This window comes from Garra rufa, chromosome 9, assembly GCF_049309525.1.
Source record: "Garra rufa chromosome 9, GarRuf1.0, whole genome shotgun sequence".
NCBI lineage: Eukaryota > Metazoa > Chordata > Actinopteri > Cypriniformes > Cyprinidae > Garra > Garra rufa.
The window spans coordinates 27,977,423-27,999,334 of record NC_133369.1 but is presented as its reverse complement, the minus strand read 5'-3'; the positions used below and the strand labels follow the sequence as shown (position 1 = coordinate 27,999,334).

The following is a 21,912-nucleotide window of genomic DNA, read 5'->3' as shown; positions in this document are numbered from 1 at the left end:
ATTAAAAATCTTACTGTTCTTTGACTTTTGACTCATAAATATTTACAAAGGACAAAAATAAAGACTTTTATATTATATTATATTATATTATATTATATTATATTATATTATATTATATATGTGACCCTGGACCACAAAACCAGTCTTAAGTAGCACAGGTAGCAATAATCAACAATACATTGTTTGGGTCAAAATTATATAGATTTTTGTTTTATGCCAAAAATCATTAGGATATTAAGTAAAGATCATGTTCCATGAAGATATTTTGGAAATTTCCTACCGTATATATATTAAAACTTAATTTTTGATTAGTAATATGCATTGCTAAGAACTTCATTTGGACAACTTTAAAGGCGATTTTCTCAATATTTTTTTGCACCCTCAGATTTCAGATTTTTAAATAGTTCTCTTCAATCTCTTCAAATAGTGTCATATCCTAACAAATCACACATCAATGGAAAGCGTATTTATTCAGCTTTTAGATGATGTATAAATCTCAATTTTAAAAATTTGACACATTTTTGACTGGTTTTGTGGTCCAGAGTCACATCCTTCCACCCCTGACTGAAACCCAAACGGTTGTGCGCTCAGCATCCCTGCGCATGCTCATTAATGATCTCTCTCCCCCCCAGAACACCTCACAACAACCATCGACTACATCAGAATAGACCACAGCAAGCACTGTTGGAAACCCCCCAAATCAACATGGATTGCGTTAAATTGGACCTCTCTGATATATTAGATACAGATAATATCATTATAACGTAAAGGTTTGTCTTATAGCCGTCAATTTCAGCTGCAGGTAGAAGCATTTCGGTTTATTTCGCGGTGTCCTGCTCTTACAAAGCTGTCTATAAATAGAAAAGCGCTTGTTATTTAAAAAAATAGCGTTATTTCATTTAATATTAATTTAACAACCGGCACAGTTCCAGCAATGGCAGATGCGGAGTTGCAAACCTTCACATCCATAATGGACGCTCTCGTGCGCATCAGCGTAAGTACATTTGCATCCTCAAAGCCACATATTTGCACGTTATCTGTGATTTGCATTTGCGGCTGTTATTTAACACACAAATGCACGTGATCTTTCTTAGAAATGCATTTCGGTTTTATTTTATAGTCAAATGTTTTTAAAAAATAGCGTTAAAATAAATAAACACCTAATTCTTTATCAAGAGCATATCATTTGCTCGGAATGTATGATTAACACCTGTAAGCAGAAACCGAGTAGGCTAGCCTTTTTTTTTTTTTTTTTTTTTTTTTGCTACAGCTACTGAAGCAAGTGTAGACCACGGATCTTTTTCCTCTGGTATTCTATATTTGCTTTCACTCGTGTCGTGTAGGCCTAGTGTATAGAAGAATACGCGTATTTAACCTCATTATTTAACCGTTAATATAAGAATAAAAATACTGGCGTATTCAGTCTATCCCAAAATCTTATTGACGCATATCAGACGTTAAAACAACATATAAACTGATCTAAAGCAAATTTAAAGAAGGCTTTTCAAATCCAATAAAAGGTAAAAGGCCTTATCACTGTACATGTTGCCATAGAGACGGGATGCAAGAGCTTTAAGGCCTAGAAAGCCTCTGTGGGAAACGCCTGGGTGAACACGTGGACAAACCGGAGCATGTTAAGACGGATAGAAGACAGCTGGGCGAATTTAATTATTTCAATGGATTATTGACTAAATTAAATAGCCAAAAATTGATTTTCTGGTCTCCCAGGCTGGTTTAAAGCTGTTGAGGGCTCTTTTCAGTTGGACAAGCTTCAAGAGCATCTTGCTAACCAGCTAAACTAGTTAAGCACCTATCTGCTAGGATAAGTGTGTCAGCATTTTCTTTGCATGTGATTTAAAGCACAAAATAATCGAATGAAACAAAGGTACAAGACTGTGTGCTAGAAAAACAGATGTAACTGAATTCCACTGTTAAACATGATTATTTAAAGAATACATTTGAGTATTAATGTTGAAATAAAGCATAAACAAACAAGGAGCTCACAGAGCTCCGTCTTTAAAAGTTTATCATTCATTCATCATTTAAAATCTGTTCCTTTGCAAAGAAAATGAATTGGATTTTTACTTCAAGAACTGTTGAACTCTATTGTCATTTCACTTGTGTAGAATTATCCCATTTATTTCCTTAAAATGACTAAGTTTAATACCAGATATGAAGCTCAGGTGTCTGGAATGTAAATAAACAAGATTTCTATAACCTTAATCTTTATTGCAGAAGCCAACCTCAAGTTTTTCGAGTTTGAGAAGTGCCACTCTTGTACCTTCTGGCATTTGAAATGTTTGAGGGCATTTGCACACTCATGTTGGAAAGACCAATGGTGAATAACACATTTTAACACATTTCTCAATCAAAACAACTTTTAAATCTCTTAAGTATGAATAAAATGAAGTCATACTGTTTGTGTCACTACAAAGAAAACATTATGATTTGAATACTGCATAAAAGGATTTCCATTCCCTAATTCTGGGGAAAAGAAACAGGAGTCATTTATAAAAAGTACTAAAAATGAAGTATCGACTGCGGTTTTAATAAACAACAGGGCTGTTTGTGTGTGCTGATGTTTGATATGCACATCTTTCTCATGATATGCAAATGTTCTGACCTTTATCAGTTCTGACTAACATATTTCCATATTGTTTACCTTCGAAAAACTCAGTCCGTAGCATAATTCATTATCAATTTCAATCATTAAAATGGAAACCAAAAAAAGTTTAAATATTCCAAATATGACATTTTTAAAATCGACAGTGCTTCGAAAACAAAATATGAAATTGCACATAAAACATCAGGAATTAAGTATTGTTTTGTCCAGATATATGGCTATGATCTATGTCTGTAAATATCAACATATCTATAATGTAAAGAGCTTGCATGTTTGATTGCATGTGCTAGTTTTTTATTTAACTCTTGTCTCTTTCTCTGTCTAGTCCAATATGAAGAGTATAGAGAGAGAGCTGCACTGTCCAGTGTGTGAGGAGATGGTGAAGCAGCCTATAGTGTTGCCTTGTATGCACAGCGTGTGTGTGCTGTGTGCGGCAGAAGTCTTGGTTCAGAGAGGATACCCTCCACCCGAACTCCCCCCAGAGCCTAACACCCCTACCTCAAGCCCCCTCACACGCTCTCCCCGACAGACACGCCGGCCTCCGCCCAAAACAGACCGCCTAGACCGGGTGATAAGAACAGGTTTGTGATTAATAATACACATTCCAAAATCGAAAACAAATGTGCTGGCATTTTATTAAATGGCATGTTGGGACGCTTTATTCTGATTTATTAATCAGTCAGTTCTGCACTCAAGTATTTGTTCTATAGTGAACACTAAACTGTACACTACCATTGAAGCATTTGGGGATTGTTTATGTTTTGCTCACCAAGACTGCATTTATTTGCATTTATCTAAAATACAGTAAACACTGTAATATTGTGAAATGTTGTTCTGTTTTAATATGTTTTGAACAGTAATTCATTCCTGTGATGGCAAAGCTGTATTTACAGCATCATTACTCCAGTCTTCAGTGTCACATGATCCTTTAGAAATCATTCTAACATGCAGATTTTTGCTCAAGAAACATTTCTTAGGCCCTGTTTACACTAGTGTTTTTTTGTTTTAAGACGGCATTTTAAAATGAAAATGATCTTTGTCGACACTGCCGTTTTTAGAAACGATTTCCATCCACACGCCATTATTTTCAAAAGTGTTCTATTGGTCCGTTTACAATGAAGTTTTCGAGGGTTGAAAATGCTGGAGTAGTGTAAATGACCGGCATAACCGTAGCAAAAGTTATGCATTTTAAAATGAAAACACACTAGTGTAAACATAGCCTTATTATTATCATTATTGAAAACAGTTGTGCTGCTTAATATTTTTTAAAATAAGGATTCTTTGATGAATAGAAAGTTCGAAAGAACAGCATTTATTTGAATTTATTACATTTTTACATCCTTCCTGAATAAATGTATTAATATTTATCAAAATAAAAAATCTAATTTTACACTCTTACTATACTTTTATTCCCCCGCAATTAAATAATTGTAGCTTAAACAAATTATCAATTAAATGTAAGAATCCTGTCATTTTGATAATTTATTTGCTTATTATTTAATAATTACAATTTATGTATTATTTGTCTAAATAATTAGATAAAATATTATTTGTAAAAATAGTTATTTTAATCACCAGAGCATTTCACAGCATGCTTTCAAATTTCCTCTGAAACCCTCCACCTCCCCAGCTCCACCTGTTTAAACCTGCAGTGGGTTATTATATATGACCCTGGGCCACAAAACCAGTCATAAGTGTACATTTTAGAAATTGAGATATACATAAGCTCGAATAAATAAGGTTTCTATTGATGTGTGGTTTGTTAGGATAGGATATATCTCGGTCGAGATACAGCTATTTGAAAATCTGGAATCTGAGGGTGCAAAAAAAAAATGAAATATTGAGAAAGTCGCCTTTAAAGTTGTCCAAATGAAGTTCTTAGCAATGCATATTACTAATCAAAAATTAAGTTTTGATATATTTACAGTGGGAACTTTACAAAATATCTTAAAATTAAGTTTTGATATATTTACAGTTGGAACTTTACAAAATATCTTAATGAAACATGATTTAGTTATATTAATTAACATAAAATTTGACAGCAGCATAGTTTCAGCTCTGTGCAAAAGTTTATAGATGTTACTGTATCATTCAGATGTATTGCATCTGTGCAGAACTTTGCAGGTGCGTGCGTGTTTAAATGTAGCAGCCTTCGTGATGAGCTTATTCTGAATGTGTCAGCACACAGCGGGCCTCTGGATTCTGTTCTCTTTTTGCATTGATTAGCTTTTCCTTTCTTCCTCCTGGCTTAGATTTATTAGGGCTTACAGAAGCTTTAATGTTGGAAACAGCTTTTTCTATCTGTATCTCTCTCTCGTTTCGTACAGTGTGTGGGACACATCCAGGACGTAGGCGTAAAGACACCCCGCCTGTGATCATGTTGTTCCCCTGTCCCACCTGCGGAAAAGATGTGGAGCTGGGAGAGAGAGGGCTTGCAGACTGTCTAAGAAACCTCACGCTGGAACGCATAGTGGAGAGGTCTCTTTTTCTTTCTCTCTCTCGCACGCAAACACACTTCCTCAAAATACCTGCTTTTCATAACATAAAATTCAATTCCAGTAACTGTGCTGCACAATGCAGAAATGTTGTTCTACTGGTTTTGAACACTGGAGGAGATGTTCTAAGCTTGCATCTATTCATAGGCACATCACCATAGAGATTAATAGGTCTCTGAATGTCCTCATGCACTACGTGGACCAATGAGATCACCTGTCATAGCAAAATGAGGTAGAGAAAAGGAGGAGACAGAAAAATATTTAGTTTCTTCCTTCCAGTAAAGAGTATGCATGGCTTCCATTCTGGACTTGAGAAAAAAGGTGCACAAGCAAACAGCCTTAAGCTTTCAAATCCACCATAACACTGTGTAGCTTCCATTATAGCTTTAAAAAGCAAAAGTAAAACTATTCAACTCAAAAATGAAAATGAGATTCAAAACCTGCATGACTTTCCTTCTTCCATGGAACACAAAAGAGAAATGTTTGAAAATATATGGTAACACTTAACTGTAAAGTTCATTAGTTAACATTAGTTAACTACATTCGTTAAAATGATTTCTTAATTAATTGTATTTTTTCCATTTACCAATGCATTCTTAAAATCACAAGTTGTGTTTGTTAACATTAGTTAATGCACTGTGAACTAACATTTGTGAATGATTATTTTTATTAACATTAACAAACATTAATAAATTGTGTAATAAATGTATTGTTCATAGCTTGTTCATGCTAGTTAATACATTAACTAATGTTAACAAATTACAGCTTTTGTCTTACCAAATATATTACCCATATAATGAGAGTGAGCTGGGTCTGTCAAGCTCTAAAATAATTAAAAAGCTCCAAAAAATGTAACATAACAGCAGTTATGCAATTTATTCCGAGCATTTTGCTTTATGTTAAAAACAGAACGAAATTTTGTATTTATTCTATGTAGATTGCATCAGCGTCTTCTAAAACATGCATTTAGTTGCAAAACATCAGGTTTGACAATGTAACATTGTGATGTGACCAATTACTGTTATTATAATTATTATTATTTTAACATTTGTGTGTCACATGACTTGTCTGTGTCTATGGCCATAGTATAATTAAAACAAGGAAACAAACCAAACATGGAGTGCAACGTGAACACAAATTAATAAGTTGTGTGAAAATCATAGAAACAAGGTCTATTCTTTTTCCGCAAGTCACGTGTGAAGCTTTGTACATGACTGATCGTGTCTGGCACAAGATTTGTTATGGAATTTAAAAACAAAAACAAAAAACAATAAAGGCATCTAAAACATCTATGTTACATTGTTAAACTATTTAAACATAGACATGATGTTCCTTTTAACATCTATAATAAATAAGTAAAATCTAAAGGTAAGTAATATCTTATTTCCTACTCTCAGATATGTAGAACTCAGAAGAGTGAACTTTTGGATAGCTGACCTGCATCTACATTACAATATACCACACACAAATGCTGTTGTCACAAGGATGGTCTGAGACGAGCGGATCCATTTGCAGCATTTTATTAGTACAGACAAACACACAGGGGCAGGCAGAAATCGAAGTCAAACACAGGCAGAATGGTCAGGGCGGGCAGCGAGAATCAAACACGAGTGGGAGTCCAGGAATCAAAACACGGGAAAACAAGCACGGGAAGAAACGCTCAGAAATGCAGCCGGGGCAATACAAGACTTCGCAAAGAGCTAGGTGTGAGAGTGGCTTATATGCAGTGTGTGTAAATGAACTGCAGGTGTGTGAGTGTGTGAATGAGCTGCAGGTGTGAGCAGTGATGAGTGCAGTGGCTTGTGGGGGATGAAGTCCATGATGAGTGGTGCAAGAGTACTGATAACGGAGGCTCAATCGTGACAGAGCCCCCCACTTAAGAGTGGCTTCCAGATGCTCCAAATACCTGTGACAGTTCGGGAGAGTGATGGAGTGGGCCTGACACAGAGGCATGAATGGCGGCCCTGGTCCATGTGCAGGTGGAGAACCAGGAGACTGAGGCGGCGCCGACGGAGGGAGAAGCCATGGTGGAGGAAGGGTTGGCTCCTCCATGGGGCCAACCGACGGAGGTGGAGCCGGTGGAGCCTGAGGCAGAACCGGAGAGTCGATGGTCATGGGTGACACCGAGGATCCGGAGGGCCAAGGCGGAACCCAAGGCTCTGGCGACCAAGGCGGAGATGGAGGTCCGGAGGTACGTGGCGACAGAGGACCGAGGCTGTGCCCGCGGGAGTGAGGAGGTCCACAGAGCCGGTAGGACGGAGTGATGAGGCGCAGCCGGAGGAGTAGAGTCCAGAGGCGAAGGTGGGGTGACGACTGACCAGGGCGGAGCCGGAGGGACGATGGAGCCCGGTGGAGCTGGTGGACCGACGGCCGACGGCGGAGACGAGGGAGCAGAGATCCGGGGTGGAGCCGCAGGGTCGGAGGGCCGAGGCGGAGTCCAGGACTCTGAGGCTGGAGGCGATGGTGAGGGATCCTCCAGCCAGGGCACCGATGGAGACTGGCAGTCCCACGGCAAGACCTCTGCACCAAAGGTGGGTTGAAGGTGAGCAGAGGGACTGTCAGGAGACAGAGGTGGTAGGACTGGGGCAGTAGGGAGGGTGAGTGGGAAACTCGACAGTCCATACATGGCCTCCGTGGCCAGAACGGGGAAAATATACAGTCCATAAATGGCCTCCGTGGCCTGAACAGGGCAGACAGGAATCTCAGGACGGCTGGACGGAACCAGCGGAGGCTCTGGAAGGCTGGGCGGAACCAGCAGAGGCTCTGGAAGGCTGGGCGGATCCAGCGTAGGCTCTGGGAGGCTGGGCGGATCCAGCGTAGGCTCTGGGAGGCTGGGCGGAGCCAGCGTAGGCTCTGGAAGGCTGGGCGGATCCAGCGTAGGCTCTGGGAGGCTGGGCGGAACCAGCGTAGGCTCTGCGAGACTGGACGGAACCAGCGTAGGCTCTGGAAGGCTGGGCGGAGCCAGCGTAGGCTCTGGAAGGCTGGGCGGATCCAGCGTAGGCTCTGGAAGGCTGGGCGGAGCCAGCGTAGGCTCTGGGAGGCTGGGCGGAACCAGCGTAGGCTCTGGGAGGCTGGGCGGAGCCAGCGTAGGCTCTGGAAGGCTGGGCGGATCCAGCGTAGGCTCTGGAAGGCTGGGCGGAGCCAGCGTAGGCTCTGGGAGGCTGGGCGGAACCAGCGTAGGCTCTGCGAGACTGGACGGAACCAGCGTAGGCTCTGGGAGGCTGGGCGGAGCCAGCGTAGGCTCTGGAAGGCTGGGCGGAACCAGCGGAGACTCTGGACGGCCGGGCGGAACCGGCGGAGACTCTGGACGGCCGGGCGGAACCGGCGGAGACTCTGGACGGCCGGGTGGAATTGGCGGAGACTCTGGACGGCCGGGCGGAATCGGCGGAGACTCTGGGAGGCTGGACGGAGCCATCTTGGCCGGGGACTCAGGGTCGGCGGCCATCTTGGCCGGGAACTCAGGAACGGCGGCCATCTTGGCCCGGGAACTCAGGAACGGCGGCCATCTTGGCCGGGGACTCAGGAACGGCGGCCATCTTGGCCGGGAACTCAGGAACATCGGCGGCCATTTTGTGTGCAGACTGTGGCGTGGCAGCCATCTTGCGTAGTGACTCTGAGCTGGAGTTTACTGTGGGAACATTGTTGTCCTCTTCTTTGATTCCCACAGTAAAAGGAGAGCCACTTATTTGCAGAGCAATGTCAATATAATATTGCAAAGTCCAGTTAGGTTCAAACATGGGCATGAGTGAAGCCAATGGCTCTAAGAGTCCTCCACGGAAGAAAATCATCAGGCATGCCTCATCCATAGTAGACTGATTAGCCAATTCGATAAAGTCCATTGCATACTCCTCAACAGACCGCTCACCTTGTTTGAGACGCATGAGCTGTACTGTTGAATTCGTGCTGGAACCAGATGACACCATACTAGCTGCTGGATCCTTGTAGTGGCGAAGTCTTCTGTCACAAGGATGGTCTGAGACGAGCGGATCCATTTGCAGCATTTTATTAGTACAGACAAACACACAGGGGCAGGCAGAAATCGAACCAATCGAACCAGAAATAACGGAGGCTCAATCGTGACAGCTGTAATTTAAGTTTTAGATTAGCCTCATGTTATTTATTTCAAATGCTAAATGATGACTGATGTCTCTTTGTTAATATGTGCAGGTACAGGCACACAGTGAGTCTCGGCAGCATGGCAATCATGTGTCAGTTCTGCAAGCCTCCTCAGGCTCTGGAGGCCACCAAAGGCTGCGCTGACTGCAGGTCCAACTTCTGCAACGAGTGCTTCAAGCTGTACCACCCATGGGGCACACCGCGAGCCCAACACGAACACATTCTGCCCACACACTGCTTTAGACCCAAGGTAAAACACATGGGACGATTCTGAGAGAGGATCCATACTAATGGAGCTCAAACATAAAGAGAGAGAGTCTTTGAGTCAAACCATAAACAGGTTGCTCTATGGTGACATTCCAGAACCAAATCAGCATATTAGAATGATTTCTGAAGGATCATGTGACACTGAAGACTGTAATGACTAATGATGCTGAAAATTCAGCTTTGCATCATAGGAATAAATAATATTTTAAAATATATTGAAATAGAAAACAGTTATTTTAAACAGTAATAATATTTTACAATATTAAAGACAAGTTCTGGTACAGGCTGATAGGTTGTTAATGCAAACTGATGATATTCACAGCGCTAAACTACTTAGTACAAGCTGATTGGTTCTTGCTGCATACTCAGCCAATGAGCTTGCTTCTTTTCATTTAAATGGCTGGTTAACATCCACTAGAACATTTCACACTGTGCTTTCTGAGTTTTTTTGGAACCCCTACCTCCCCAGCTCCACCTGTATAGATCTGATACGGGTTATTATATACGCTATTTGTCCAGCAGCAGTATGTCTTAAATACGCAATACTTGCTATGTATTGGCAGTAGCAAGTTCCTGTATTTGCTTTGCAGCAGCAGCAATAATCTACAACAACAGTAATAACCAACAGCAGCAGTATCAATTCAGCAGTGCAGCAGATCTATTCCGCCAAGACCAAATACATTAACATTGTCATATCCATTACAATGCTACAATCTTCAGAGCTGTCATCATAGATGTTTTATTACTGAATGTTTAAAACAAAAGAGCAGCCTTAGTGAGCATAAAAGACTTCTTTCGAAAAAGATAAAAAATTCCCTAACCATAACACATTTGAATGGGTTATGTATATATGTGCAAAACAGTATTTTGCATTATTTTATTTATATTTTTATCCACATGACAGTGGATTCTTTTAGCTACTTTGAACTCAATCCTATGCAAACAATATTCAAATATTGCCCTTTTCCACAGCAATCAGATTATTTTTGATGAACTGTTATAATCTCAAATTCCTTTTAACCTCATTTCCTCTTTCTCTGTCTTTTTCCTTGTTTATTTCCCTTTCTTCTCTTTTCTCTCTTACATGCAGGTATTAGTGTGTGTAGAGCACGAGCAGGAAAGATTGCAGTTTTACTGCAGGTCATGTCAGCGTTTGTTATGCCCACTTTGTAAACTCCGTCGAGCCCACAGTGGACACAAGATCATGCCTATTGCACTGGCTTACCAAACTCTAAAGGTATCCATTCCTGACATTAATCCTTATGCACTCTATAGTCTTTAGACTATAAACATTATAAGTATGCCCAACATGCCTTTCTTTCCTGTATAAAACGATTATTTAGGCTAAACTTTCTAAGATCTAGCCCAGCTCTGAATGATCAAGGGTAGAGGAGAGTGGATTTCCACTCATTGACTAGGCAGCTCTAACCGAAGCTCTAAGGTGTTGTTGGTGTTCAGCATAACTCATCATTCTCCATGTTGTGAAATCACAGGAGAAGATCACCAAGGAGATGAACTACATCTTGGCCAATCAGGAGTCTGTACAGGCACAGATCACCCAAGTAGAGAGCGGCATTGCTCAGACTGAGGTACACAGTGTTTTAATTATACTTTCAATGTTTGTGAGACATCTCTTCAGCTTAGGGTATATAAGTGTGAAAACAGAGCGGGAGTGTTTTTTCTAGGTGTTATAAACTTTTAGTAGTCAAAATAGAAGAATGATGGAAATCGTAAAATATTATGTTAACAACAACTATATATGTCGATGCTGAAGCAGCTGCACCTCACTCACATTCCTTTGCCAATACCATTCCCAACTCTCCACACTTTCCTGTCATTCTCTACTGTCCATGTCTAACAAACACATTAAAAAACACACCTATATATATTTTTGTTGTCAAATGTCATGGAATTGTGAGTTTATATCTAACAATTCTGGCTTAATAACTCGCAATTGTGTGTTTTAAAGTCTGAATTTCTAGATAAAAACTTGCACTTCAGAGACAAAAGTCAGAGTTCTGAGTTTATATCTCTCAGAATTGCAACTTTATTTCTTAGAATTGCAAGTTTGTCTTTATAACTCAAGCTTATATCACACAATTCTGAGAAAAAAAGTCAGAATTGCGTGTTTGTATCACACAATTTAGAGGAAAAAATCATAACTGCGAGTTTGTATCATGGTATTCTGAGAAAAAAAGTTAAAATTGTGAGATGTAAACTCGCAATTGCAAGAAAAAAAGTCAGAATTGTGAGATAAAATAATCGCAATTGCCTTTTTCCATTTTTATTTATTGGTGGAAATGGGGTTCCATATATTTAAAACATTTACATGAAATTATAATAAATCTTAAAATAAATATAAATAATAATTAAAAATACAATTAAATAAAGTATTACCAATAACAATATATATTTGAATTCGAATATTTTTTTTTTTACATATTTTCTTAATTTTTACATTTTTACTTAATTTTGGTCATCCCCACCATGACATTTGACAACAAATTACATATATATATATGTGTGTGTGTGTGTGTGTGTGTGTGTGTGTTGTTTTTTTGTTCATGCTTTTAGTGGACAGGACAATCAGAATTAAGTGATACAAACTCACAATTCTGACTTTTTTTCTGAGAATTGTGAGATATAAACTCGCAATTCTTCCTTTTTTTCTCAGAATTGCATAATATAAAGTCAGAATTCCGACTTTTTAAAAAAGTTTTAAATAACATGAATGAAACCAGCCCATAAACTCACAAATATGAGAGCATATCTGTCTTTTTTCCTTTAAAATTGGACTTTACATCTCACAATTCTCAATTCTGAGAAAAAAAAGTCCAAATAGCAAGAGAAAAAAGGAAGAATTGTAAGATATAAACTCATACAAAAGTTTTTATCTCACAGTTCTGACTTTACTTCTCACAAGTGTGAGTTTATATTACACAATTCAGAGACAAAAAGTCATAATTGGCTATTTCTCAGAATTGCAAGGTTATTTCTCACAGTTTATATCTCACAGTTCTGAAAAAAGTTTGAGTCGCCAAAAATATTTATTTATATATTATATATTTACAGTCAAGCTTAGCTATTCTACTCTTCTGTCCTGTTTATTCTCTGCCCCTCTGTGTTCAGGTGAACAGCGCAGTGGCTAAGGAGCAGTTGAATCAGTGTGTGAGTGAATTGCGCAGTGTGCTGGCGGAGCGTCAGGGGGCCTTGGCCATGTTGATGGAGGGGGCTCGCACGCAGCGGGCAGGGGCTCTGAACATACAGCTCTCCGAAAAACAGAGTCTTTTGGAAAATGCAGGGCTGCTTACATACACTCAAGAACTGCTTAAAGAAACTGACCAGTCGTGCTTTGTGCAGGCAGCCAGAGTCACGCACAACAGGTTAGAGTGTATGTTTGTGGGTATGGGTTGCTGTGCAGATCTGGTCATTTATGTAATACGAATCTTACAATAGCCTATTGTGTATTTCTATAGAAACATTTTCAAAAAGTACACAAAATAAATGTGGGAATATTATACTACACATGATCACTTGCTATACAAAAAGCTTCTGTATATTCACATAAGTTTTATTTGATTTGTGTATCTTTTTTCTCTTCAGACTGGTAAAAGCAATAGAAAATCTACAGCATTTCTCTCTATCTGCCGATCCCTCGTTCCGACACTTTCAGATGGACGTCTCCAGAGAACTCAAAACGCTCAGCAGCATGGACTTCATACAAGGTTTTGTTTTTGTATAACTATAATAATTAAATGCTCATTCATTTGATTTCACATTTAATCCAACCCCTTATGTTCCTTCTGCAGCCCCATTGGCTCCTGTGATTGACACTCAAAAGACCTTGGCCTATGACCAGCTCTATTTGTGCTGGCGCCTCCCACAGGATTCTGCCACTGCCTGGCACTACTCAGTGGAGTATCAGAGGAAAGTGGGCGGAGCTGGAGCATTATGGGGCAGGGTACTGTCTGATGGAAGCTCAGGAAGTAATGGCACACACTGTTCATGGCAGCGTCTGGATGATGTGGGCGGGACCAGTGCAGTGATTGACAAGCTAGAGATGGACAGTGTGTATGTCCTGAGAGTTCGAGGCTGTAATAAGGCAGGGTTTGGGGAGTACAGCGAGGAGGTGTATCTTCACACACCTCCTGCACCAGGTAAGACGCATCCACACACAAATATACAAACACACTTTAGTCTGAACGACACTTCTTTTTCTCCAGCTCCCCAGTTTATCACATTATTGAGTTTTTTGTTTTTATTTTACATCTTTTCCACTCATTCTACTACTTCGATGTACAATTTAAACTAGCCCCTTTAACACATAAAGTCATTACTGGTAAATTACCAGTAAATAACTATTAAGATATCATGTGTAAACGGGACCTTTTCAAAAATACCAGAAAATTTGTTCTTGCAAATTTACCGGTAATGCACTCTGTGTGAACGCAGAACAAAATAACCAATATAAGCACGTATGAGTTCCGAATGCACTGATGTGAGACGTCTACTCTGGGCCAATTATATAACATTCTGACACAGATGATGCATTTACTCACTGTTTACTGAAGTCAAAGAAATGTCTAAACTAATCTAATATGATGTCTCTGGGCCAAAATGTTGTGTTTACAAACACAACACCGGGAGGCACAGCCGTTTAGAGGTCATTTACTGAATTTACTGGTATTTTGAAATTGATTTGTGAATGGTGCATTGCCATTAATAAGATGGAATGTCATTGCTTCACTAATTGTGTGAATAGCGCATTTTTGTATTTACCGTTAACATTTACTGGCAGTTTACTGGTATTACTGTGTAAAAGAGGCTATTGTCTGTTTTTTATTTCTCCATGTATACATCCATTTCAGTGGCGATTTCTTTAAGACTGCAAGGGAAGCTCAGCTTCCCCTATAATGTCACAAAATTAATGGTCAAATTACGTACTATTGTATTAACATTTTATTGACTAAAAATGCGTTAGAAAACGTTCATCTCAAAGACGAATTCGTTCAGAATCAGTTAGATATAGCAGGTCGGCTGACTTGATTTTCTTCTCATACATTCCCGTAGCGTCACAGTGCATTTCCCCATTGAAGCCCAGCGTCCATTGACTTCAATGGGGCTGCTTTGAACGTTTTTTTTCAGTGCTTTGAAACTAGACGGTCATTGGATAAACGCTGCGATTATGTCCCGCCCACGGACGCTCAGCGTCTCTGGGGGTGAATGAGGAGTGGGCTGGCCTGGACGCTGAGCTTCTGCGTGATGATTGGAGGGTCTGTCGAAAGATTGCATCTCCTTTTGACTGACAGCGATTTTGTCCTATAAGGAATCGCTGAAGCTATTCGTTTGCGCTCTCTGTGGCCGCTCAGTCCCATTGTGGATTTCTCAAGTTCAGTCGAAATAAAAACTGCTGCAACCTATTTCTGTATATTTGCTTGGCGAAATTGCTTGATTTTCATCATACATTTCACACAATTATACACCACATTCCTTGTTTCACTTTTACAGAGTTTAATATTTTTTTCAGATCATTCATTCATATGAAACTGCACACGAAAAGTCACTGGAAAAGACGCCTAGTTGGTACGACAGGGTCACAGACCATTTTCTTGAAAAGGAACGTAGGGCAGAATTTACTTTTAAATAAATAGACAATTTTATGATGTAGACCGAAAATGAGCTTCCCCTATTTGACAGACCAGTAGCCGCCACTGATCCATTTATTTATTCTTACTTTTTTTCAATTTTCTTGTCTAGCTAGCCATTGAATGTTTCATTGATTCATCCATTTTTTAATGCATTCATATTAATTATACATCCATTTTCCATTTACCCATCCATCAAAGCATTCATTCACTGATTTATTCATTAATCTGTTTTTTTGTAGTTTTGTTTGTTCGCTTGACATCTATCCATCTGTATCAATTATTTTTCAAATGACTAATGTTTATATCAATTCAACCCTCCATCTGTCCATCCACCATTTTTTTATCCATCCAACCGTACATTTATTTGTCTGTTTGTTCCTTTGTTTGTTTGTCCTGCCATCAATGCATTTATTCACTGATTTATTCATTCATTCATCTGTCTTTTTGTTTAGTTTTGTTTGTTCGCTTGGCATCTATCGATCTATATCTATCTACATTATTCATTATTATTCATTTATTGAATGATTCATTTGTTTATATCAATTCATTCTTCCATCCATGGATTTATTTGTCTGTTGTTCTTTTGTTCATTTGTTTGCTTGTTCATCTATCCAAATAGATCCATTGTTTGTTCATTTGTTTGCTTGTTCATCCATCCATCTGTATCAACTTATCTGTCATTCATTTGCTCATATGTTCATCTATTGATACATTCATATTACAATTCTGTCAAACTGAACCTGATCTTATTCTCCTTCAGTTTATCCATCCATCCATGTATTCATTCTTCCATTATTTGTTTTTCTGTTTTCTTGTTTATCTAGCCATCCATTGAATGATTTATTGATTGATTTGTCTTTTTTCAATCATTCATTTAATGATATTAAATATCCATCGATTCTCCATTTATCCAGCCATCATTGCATTCATTCACTGATTTATTCATTCATCTGTCTTTTTGTTTATTTTTGTTTGTTTGCTTGGCATCTATCCATCTGTATCAGTTATTCACTTATTTATTGAATGATTCATTCGTTTATATTGATTCATCCATCCATCCTCTGTTTATCCATCCATCCATGGATTTATTTGTTTGTTCTTTTGTTTGTTTACTCACTTGTTCCTCCATCCCTACAGATTCATTGTTTATCCATTTCATAAAATCATTGATTTATTCATCCATGAATCTATCGTCCATTTATCCATCCATGCATCTATCAATCTATGTAATGATCCATTCATTCACCCATTCATATCACAGTTCTGTCAAACCGAATCTGAACTTGTTGTGCTATTACATGTATATCACATTCTCTTTTGTTTTCTCTCATACAATTAATTCTGCTGCATATCAGTAGAATATTTTCCCATGCATATTCACAACTCTTTGACATCTCTCTTTTTTGCTCTTCTCTCTGTATTATTTATCCTTATGTTACCTGTTATTCTCCACCTTCCTGCTGTTTCTTTGACTTGTATTCCTATTGAACTGGAATATATCAGCTGCTTGAATCCTAGAGTCCTGGAATATGTGCAATGTTCCTGCTGTCCTCTCTGTTTCCCTTCTTTTCTCCAAATTTCCGATTCCATTTTTTCCCTTTTACGCTTGCCTATACATATCCCCCACCCCCTGCCTCTGTTCCTTTCTATCTCATTTTATATGTTCACTTCCTCATCCTCTTTTCATTTTGTGTTCTGCTCCTTATGACCTGGCTTTTCCAACCCTCTCCTCTCCTCCACTCCACTCCTCCTGCATACCTCAATCTCAGTGTTGTCCTTCTGCCTGGACTCACGCTGGGGCCTGCATGCGGAGCGGGTGGCGCTGGGAAAAGGGCAGACGTACGCCCGGAGTGTTCCTGGAATGACTCTGTTGCAGGCTGCAGATCGGGCCCTTACCTCATGTCACCTCACCTCTGACCTCCTTGTGGCTGATGTTTCCATCACACAGGGACGACACTACTGGGCATGCTCAGTGGAGCCTGGATCCTACCTGGTTAAGGTCAACATAGAAATTAGTACCCTTTTTTTTAGCAAGGATGCATTAAATTGATCAGAAGTAACAGTCAAGCCATTTATAATGTTTTGAAGTAAGTTGTTTTCTTTGTGTGTAGGTGGGAGTGGGTGTTGAAGCAAAGCTACAAGAGTGGTTCCATCTTCCACAAGACATGGCAAGTCCACGGTGAGGAGATTTTATTAAGTGTTTTAGAGCTGGCTATCTCAGGATGACGTATGTGAGTGATGATATTGATTTCCTTCCATTTCCCCCATAGGTACGATCCAGACAGTGGTCATGACAGTGGAGCAGAAGACGCCCAGGACTGTTCTCCTCCATTTTGTTTCCTCACAATGGGCATGGGTAAGATCTTACTACCCAAGTGTGGGGCGTCTAACACGTCTACTGGCCCCCTCACCGCCCCCCTTCCACCTCGCCTCGGACTGTGTCTGGACTTCGAAAAGGGGAGGCTCACTTTTTACGACGCGCACTCTTTGCGAGTGCTGTGGGAGGGGACTGTTGATTGCTCTGCCCCTGTTTGCCCAGCGTTTTGTTTTATTGGTGGAGGTGCTCTGCAGCTGCAAGAGCTAATAGCCAATCGCAGTACAGAGCAGAACCCGCCAAGAAGAGTGACCATCCAAACACGTGCCACCGACGCTGGTCACTAAACAGTCTGCTCGCTTTGAAACTAGTCAAATAAGCACCTTTAAGCAAATCTTCTTTTACCGTTTTCTATCGACTTTGTTTACCTGCTTATTTCGTAGACGATGCAATGACTGATGATATTTTATATTAAGATTGATTTAATTTCAAAAGTGGCTATGGATGCTAACAACATGTAGCATGCTAACAACATGTAGGCCAATATTAAATAACAAGGAATTGTTTGTTTTTATGGCCACAAAATTGCTAATTCAAATCAGGTATGATTCAGGTTCACTCATAACATTTTCATTTTGAACATTCTTATGAAAACAAATGATTCCTTGCTATTTACAAACTCGTTTCCCAGCATTGTTAGCATGCAAACCACCCAAAATGGGTGTGCTAATAGAACACCTTGATTTATTCATTAACAATGTATGTGCTCTTTACAGGAATGTAACAATGCCTTGAAATGTGATCGCGTTGCAATTCAGTTCCATTCGAGACAGTTTATTGCTGTCTTGTTTCATGTTTCCGAGTAGTCCCGAATGTCCTTGAATTGTCTTGCTACTTTGAGGCTCAACCAAGATGTGAAGCTTTTGGTTGGACATGTTGTGTTGGTGTCAGTACACGTCCTGTGCATAGAGACCTTGTCTGTTTGGTTTGTTTGGGCCAAAACAGGGCTGATGGAAGCCTTTAGCAAACGAAAGTAAAAGAACCACCATGTAATGAAAAGAACCTGCTTTTGTGAGATCTCTATAGGTGCCTGCGCTAATGTTACATAACCGACTCTCCCATTTGAATGTCCTAAATAATAATCTCCAAAACAAAACAGTCCTTGACACACCTCATACTTTTTTAGGATTTATTTATAATCATGACTGTTCTGGTCTTGTCTTTTTTTCTTTTTGCAAACTGGTGACAACAATTTAGCGGGCAAAGTTTAATTTCAGAAATGGATGCTGCTTATGACCGTGCAAACTGTCAGTCATTAGAGTGTGTGTTGTTGAAAGGAACTTTTTGAATTGTATACTGAATGTCAGTTGTATTTATTGTGTGTGTATGTGTGTGCGAGTGTGATATGTTATTGCAATAAAGACAGTTGCTGAAAGCTCTATGTTTTGGCCATGTTTTCCACTATTTGGACGCGTTGTTGCAGATCCAGTTCTTGTTATGTGAATTTATATTGATGTTGAGGATATTATGTAGCATTTCTTAAACACGCTGGTCCTTTGAAAATTGGCAAAATGTTTGTAAAAGACACTAATGGCAGAAGTGAAATAAAGCATCAACGTTTCTCACTTGGATTATTTCAATGCCCTTTGATTTTAACCCTGAATAAGGAAATGTTTATGCAGAACATGTTTTTACGTTCCACTGTGCTACATCTCCATTGTGTTTTTTTTTTCTGTACTAGCTGGACATGTTTGACTGTTGCACTCATGCATGATGCAATAGCTGTGCTAAAGGTAAAATAAGTTATTTACAAAAAAATATGTCTTAAGAGTTAAGACATTGCAATTTTTCCAATTTCACTGTTCTACAGAATATCATGGTCTGTGTGAACTGGCCTTAAAGGAATAGTAGAAAATTCTGTTATTAATAACTCACCCTGATGTCATTCTAAACCCGTAAGACCATCGTACATCTTTAGAATACAAATTAAGATATTTTTGATGAAATCCAGCTTTTTTGACCGTATATAGACAGCAATGCAACTGACAGGTTCAAGGCCCAGAAAGGTAGTAAGGACATTGTTAAAATAGTCCATGTGACATCAGTGGTTCAACCACAATTCAATTTAGTTACGACAATACATTTTGAACACAAAGAAAACAAAAAAACACATTTATTCAACAATTCCTTGTAAACAGTGTTACCCACACATCACAAGTTACACTAGTTCCGTGATCAGATCACTTTTAAAAGTAACTGTAAAGTAACGCGTTACTTTTTAATTCACAAGAGTTACTTTTTTAAATTAGTAAAGGCAGGCATTCCGCCTCTTTGCCAATTTTCGATTATCCAGGAGTGATGCAATGACGCGATTCCGAGATGGCGACGGCCAAATCCCGCCCAATATGAGCTTTAAAGTTGCTCTTCAGAACCTATGGGTGACGTCACATACACTACTACATCCATATTTTTTTTTACAGTCTATGTGCAAACCTGCAAAAATTAAATGTTCAATAATACAACTATTTGAACTAAGATGAATTAAGAGAGATGGATGTTCTACATCCTGCATCAGCGACAACACATGCATGCGTCGTGGTACTGCTGTAAATGTGTAAATTGTTGAGTAAATTTGCTATTTTAGTTTTCATTGTACACAAAAAGTATTCTCATAGCTTCTTAACAATACGGTTAAACTACTGATGTCACACGGACTATTTTATCAATGTCCGTATGACCTTTCTAGGCCTTGAACATGTCAGTTGCATTGCTGTCCATACAGGTTAAGAAAGCTCTCGGATTTCATTCAAAATATCTCAATTTGTGTTCCGAAGATGAACGAAGGTCTTATGGGTTTGGAACGACATGAGGGTGAGTAATTAATGACAGAATTTTAATTTGTGGGTGAACTAACCCTTGAAGGAAGTTAACTGCAAAAAACACTCCCTGATTCTCTGCCTTTCTAGTTTCCTGGACCTACCCAAGTTTATTATTTTTATGTAATAAATACTGGATAAATAGTGGGTGAAACCTAGTTCACATCATCCTTTTTGCTATTGTGCATTGCAGACTTGATTCAGGTAAGATTCACTCATGCTTCTGCTGTTATCCACATAAACTTATCTCATTTTTTCTCTTTCAGTCTTCACTGGCCCATTACAGGTTCATTTGCCCAGATTATCTTTTGTATTTGTCTGCTGATGAACAAATCTGTAATAATGCAACAATTTGAAGAGCTGTTAGCCGTATTGAGCCTGTACGTTGCTGGCTGGTGTGATCCTCTCTAAACAAAGTGAGTATTTAATCACTGTTCTCATTTACTTATGTTAGCAATTAACAGCAGACTATCTTTTGCTCTCTGTCTTGCAACTTCCAATTGATGTTAGTCATGATGATGATGGAATTTGCACATCCAGCCTTGTTATGAAGATGTCAGAGGCCTTTAACTTGATCACAGAGCAGTTTGGGTGGGATTCCCAAGTTTGTTTGTCTTTATCTTGTAGAACAACAGAGTTAACTGAACAAGTAATGTAAAATATAAAGTAATTCATGAACAAAAAGTCGACATTAAAATGTCTCCTTTCTCTTTCCATCACTAGACTGGGAATGTTATGCAGATGGCATAAAGATGTCAGACGTGCATTTGGAATTACTGGATGAAATAATCACATACACAGTTGAAGTCAAAAGTTTACATACACCTTGCAGAATCTGCAAAATGTTTTGTTTTTTGTTTTTTAAACCAAAATAAGAGGGATCATACAAATGCATGTTGTTTTTGATTAAGTACTGAACTGGATAAGATATTTCACATAAATGACATTTACATATAGTCCACAAGAGAAAATAATAGTTGAATTTATAAAAATGACCCTGATCAAAATTTTACATACACTTGATTATGAAAACTGTGTTGTTACCTGAATGATCCACAGCTGTTTTTTTGTTTGTTTGTTTAGTGATAGTTGTTCATGAGTCCCTTGTTTATCCTGAACAGTTAAACTGCCCGCTGTTCTCCAGAAAAATCCTTCAGGTCTCGCAAATTCTTTTTTTTTTTTTTTTTTTTTTTTTTTTTTTTAGCATTTTTGTGTATTTGAACCCTTTCCAACTATGACTGTATTAATTTGAGACCATCTTTTCACGCTGAGAACAACCGAGGGACTCATATATAACTAATACAGAAGGTTCAAACGCTCACTGATTCTCCAGAAGGAAAAGTTGTGCATTAAGAGCCGGGGGGTGAAAACTTTTGAACAGAAAGAAGATGTGTACATTTTTCTTATTTTGCCTAGATATATCTATATTTTCATTTAGTACTGCCTTTCAGAAACCACAGAAGCTACTTGCATCTTTCCCAGAAGACAAAATAAGTTAAATTTACCCTAATCTTCAAATTCTTAAGGTTTTCACCCCCCAGCTCTTAATGCATAATTTTTCCTTCTGGAGCAT

At 39.0% G+C, this 21,912-nt stretch overlaps 1 protein-coding gene across 2 annotated transcripts; it reads left to right on the top strand.

Moving 5' to 3' along the window:
• The first annotated feature begins 643 nt into the window (after positions 1–643).
• trim46a (tripartite motif containing 46a) lies at positions 644–19,092 on the top strand. Of its 2 annotated transcripts, XM_073846843.1 has the most exons (12): positions 644–994; positions 2,949–3,204; positions 4,951–5,101; positions 9,286–9,484; positions 10,592–10,738; positions 10,995–11,090; positions 12,631–12,884; positions 13,105–13,226; positions 13,311–13,658; positions 16,919–17,148; positions 17,261–17,328; positions 17,420–19,092. In XM_073846843.1, the coding sequence occupies exons 1-12, from the start codon at positions 935–937 to the stop codon at positions 17,808–17,810; spliced, it is 2,322 nt and encodes a 773-aa protein (XP_073702944.1). In that variant the 5' UTR covers positions 644–934; the 3' UTR covers positions 17,811–19,092. The 2 variants fall into 2 exon arrangements, with proteins under 2 accessions (XP_073702944.1, XP_073702945.1); XM_073846844.1 differs by lacking the exons at positions 17,261–17,328; positions 17,420–19,092 and having other exon boundaries at positions 16,653–16,987.
• The last annotated feature ends 2,820 nt before the right edge of the window (positions 19,093–21,912 follow it).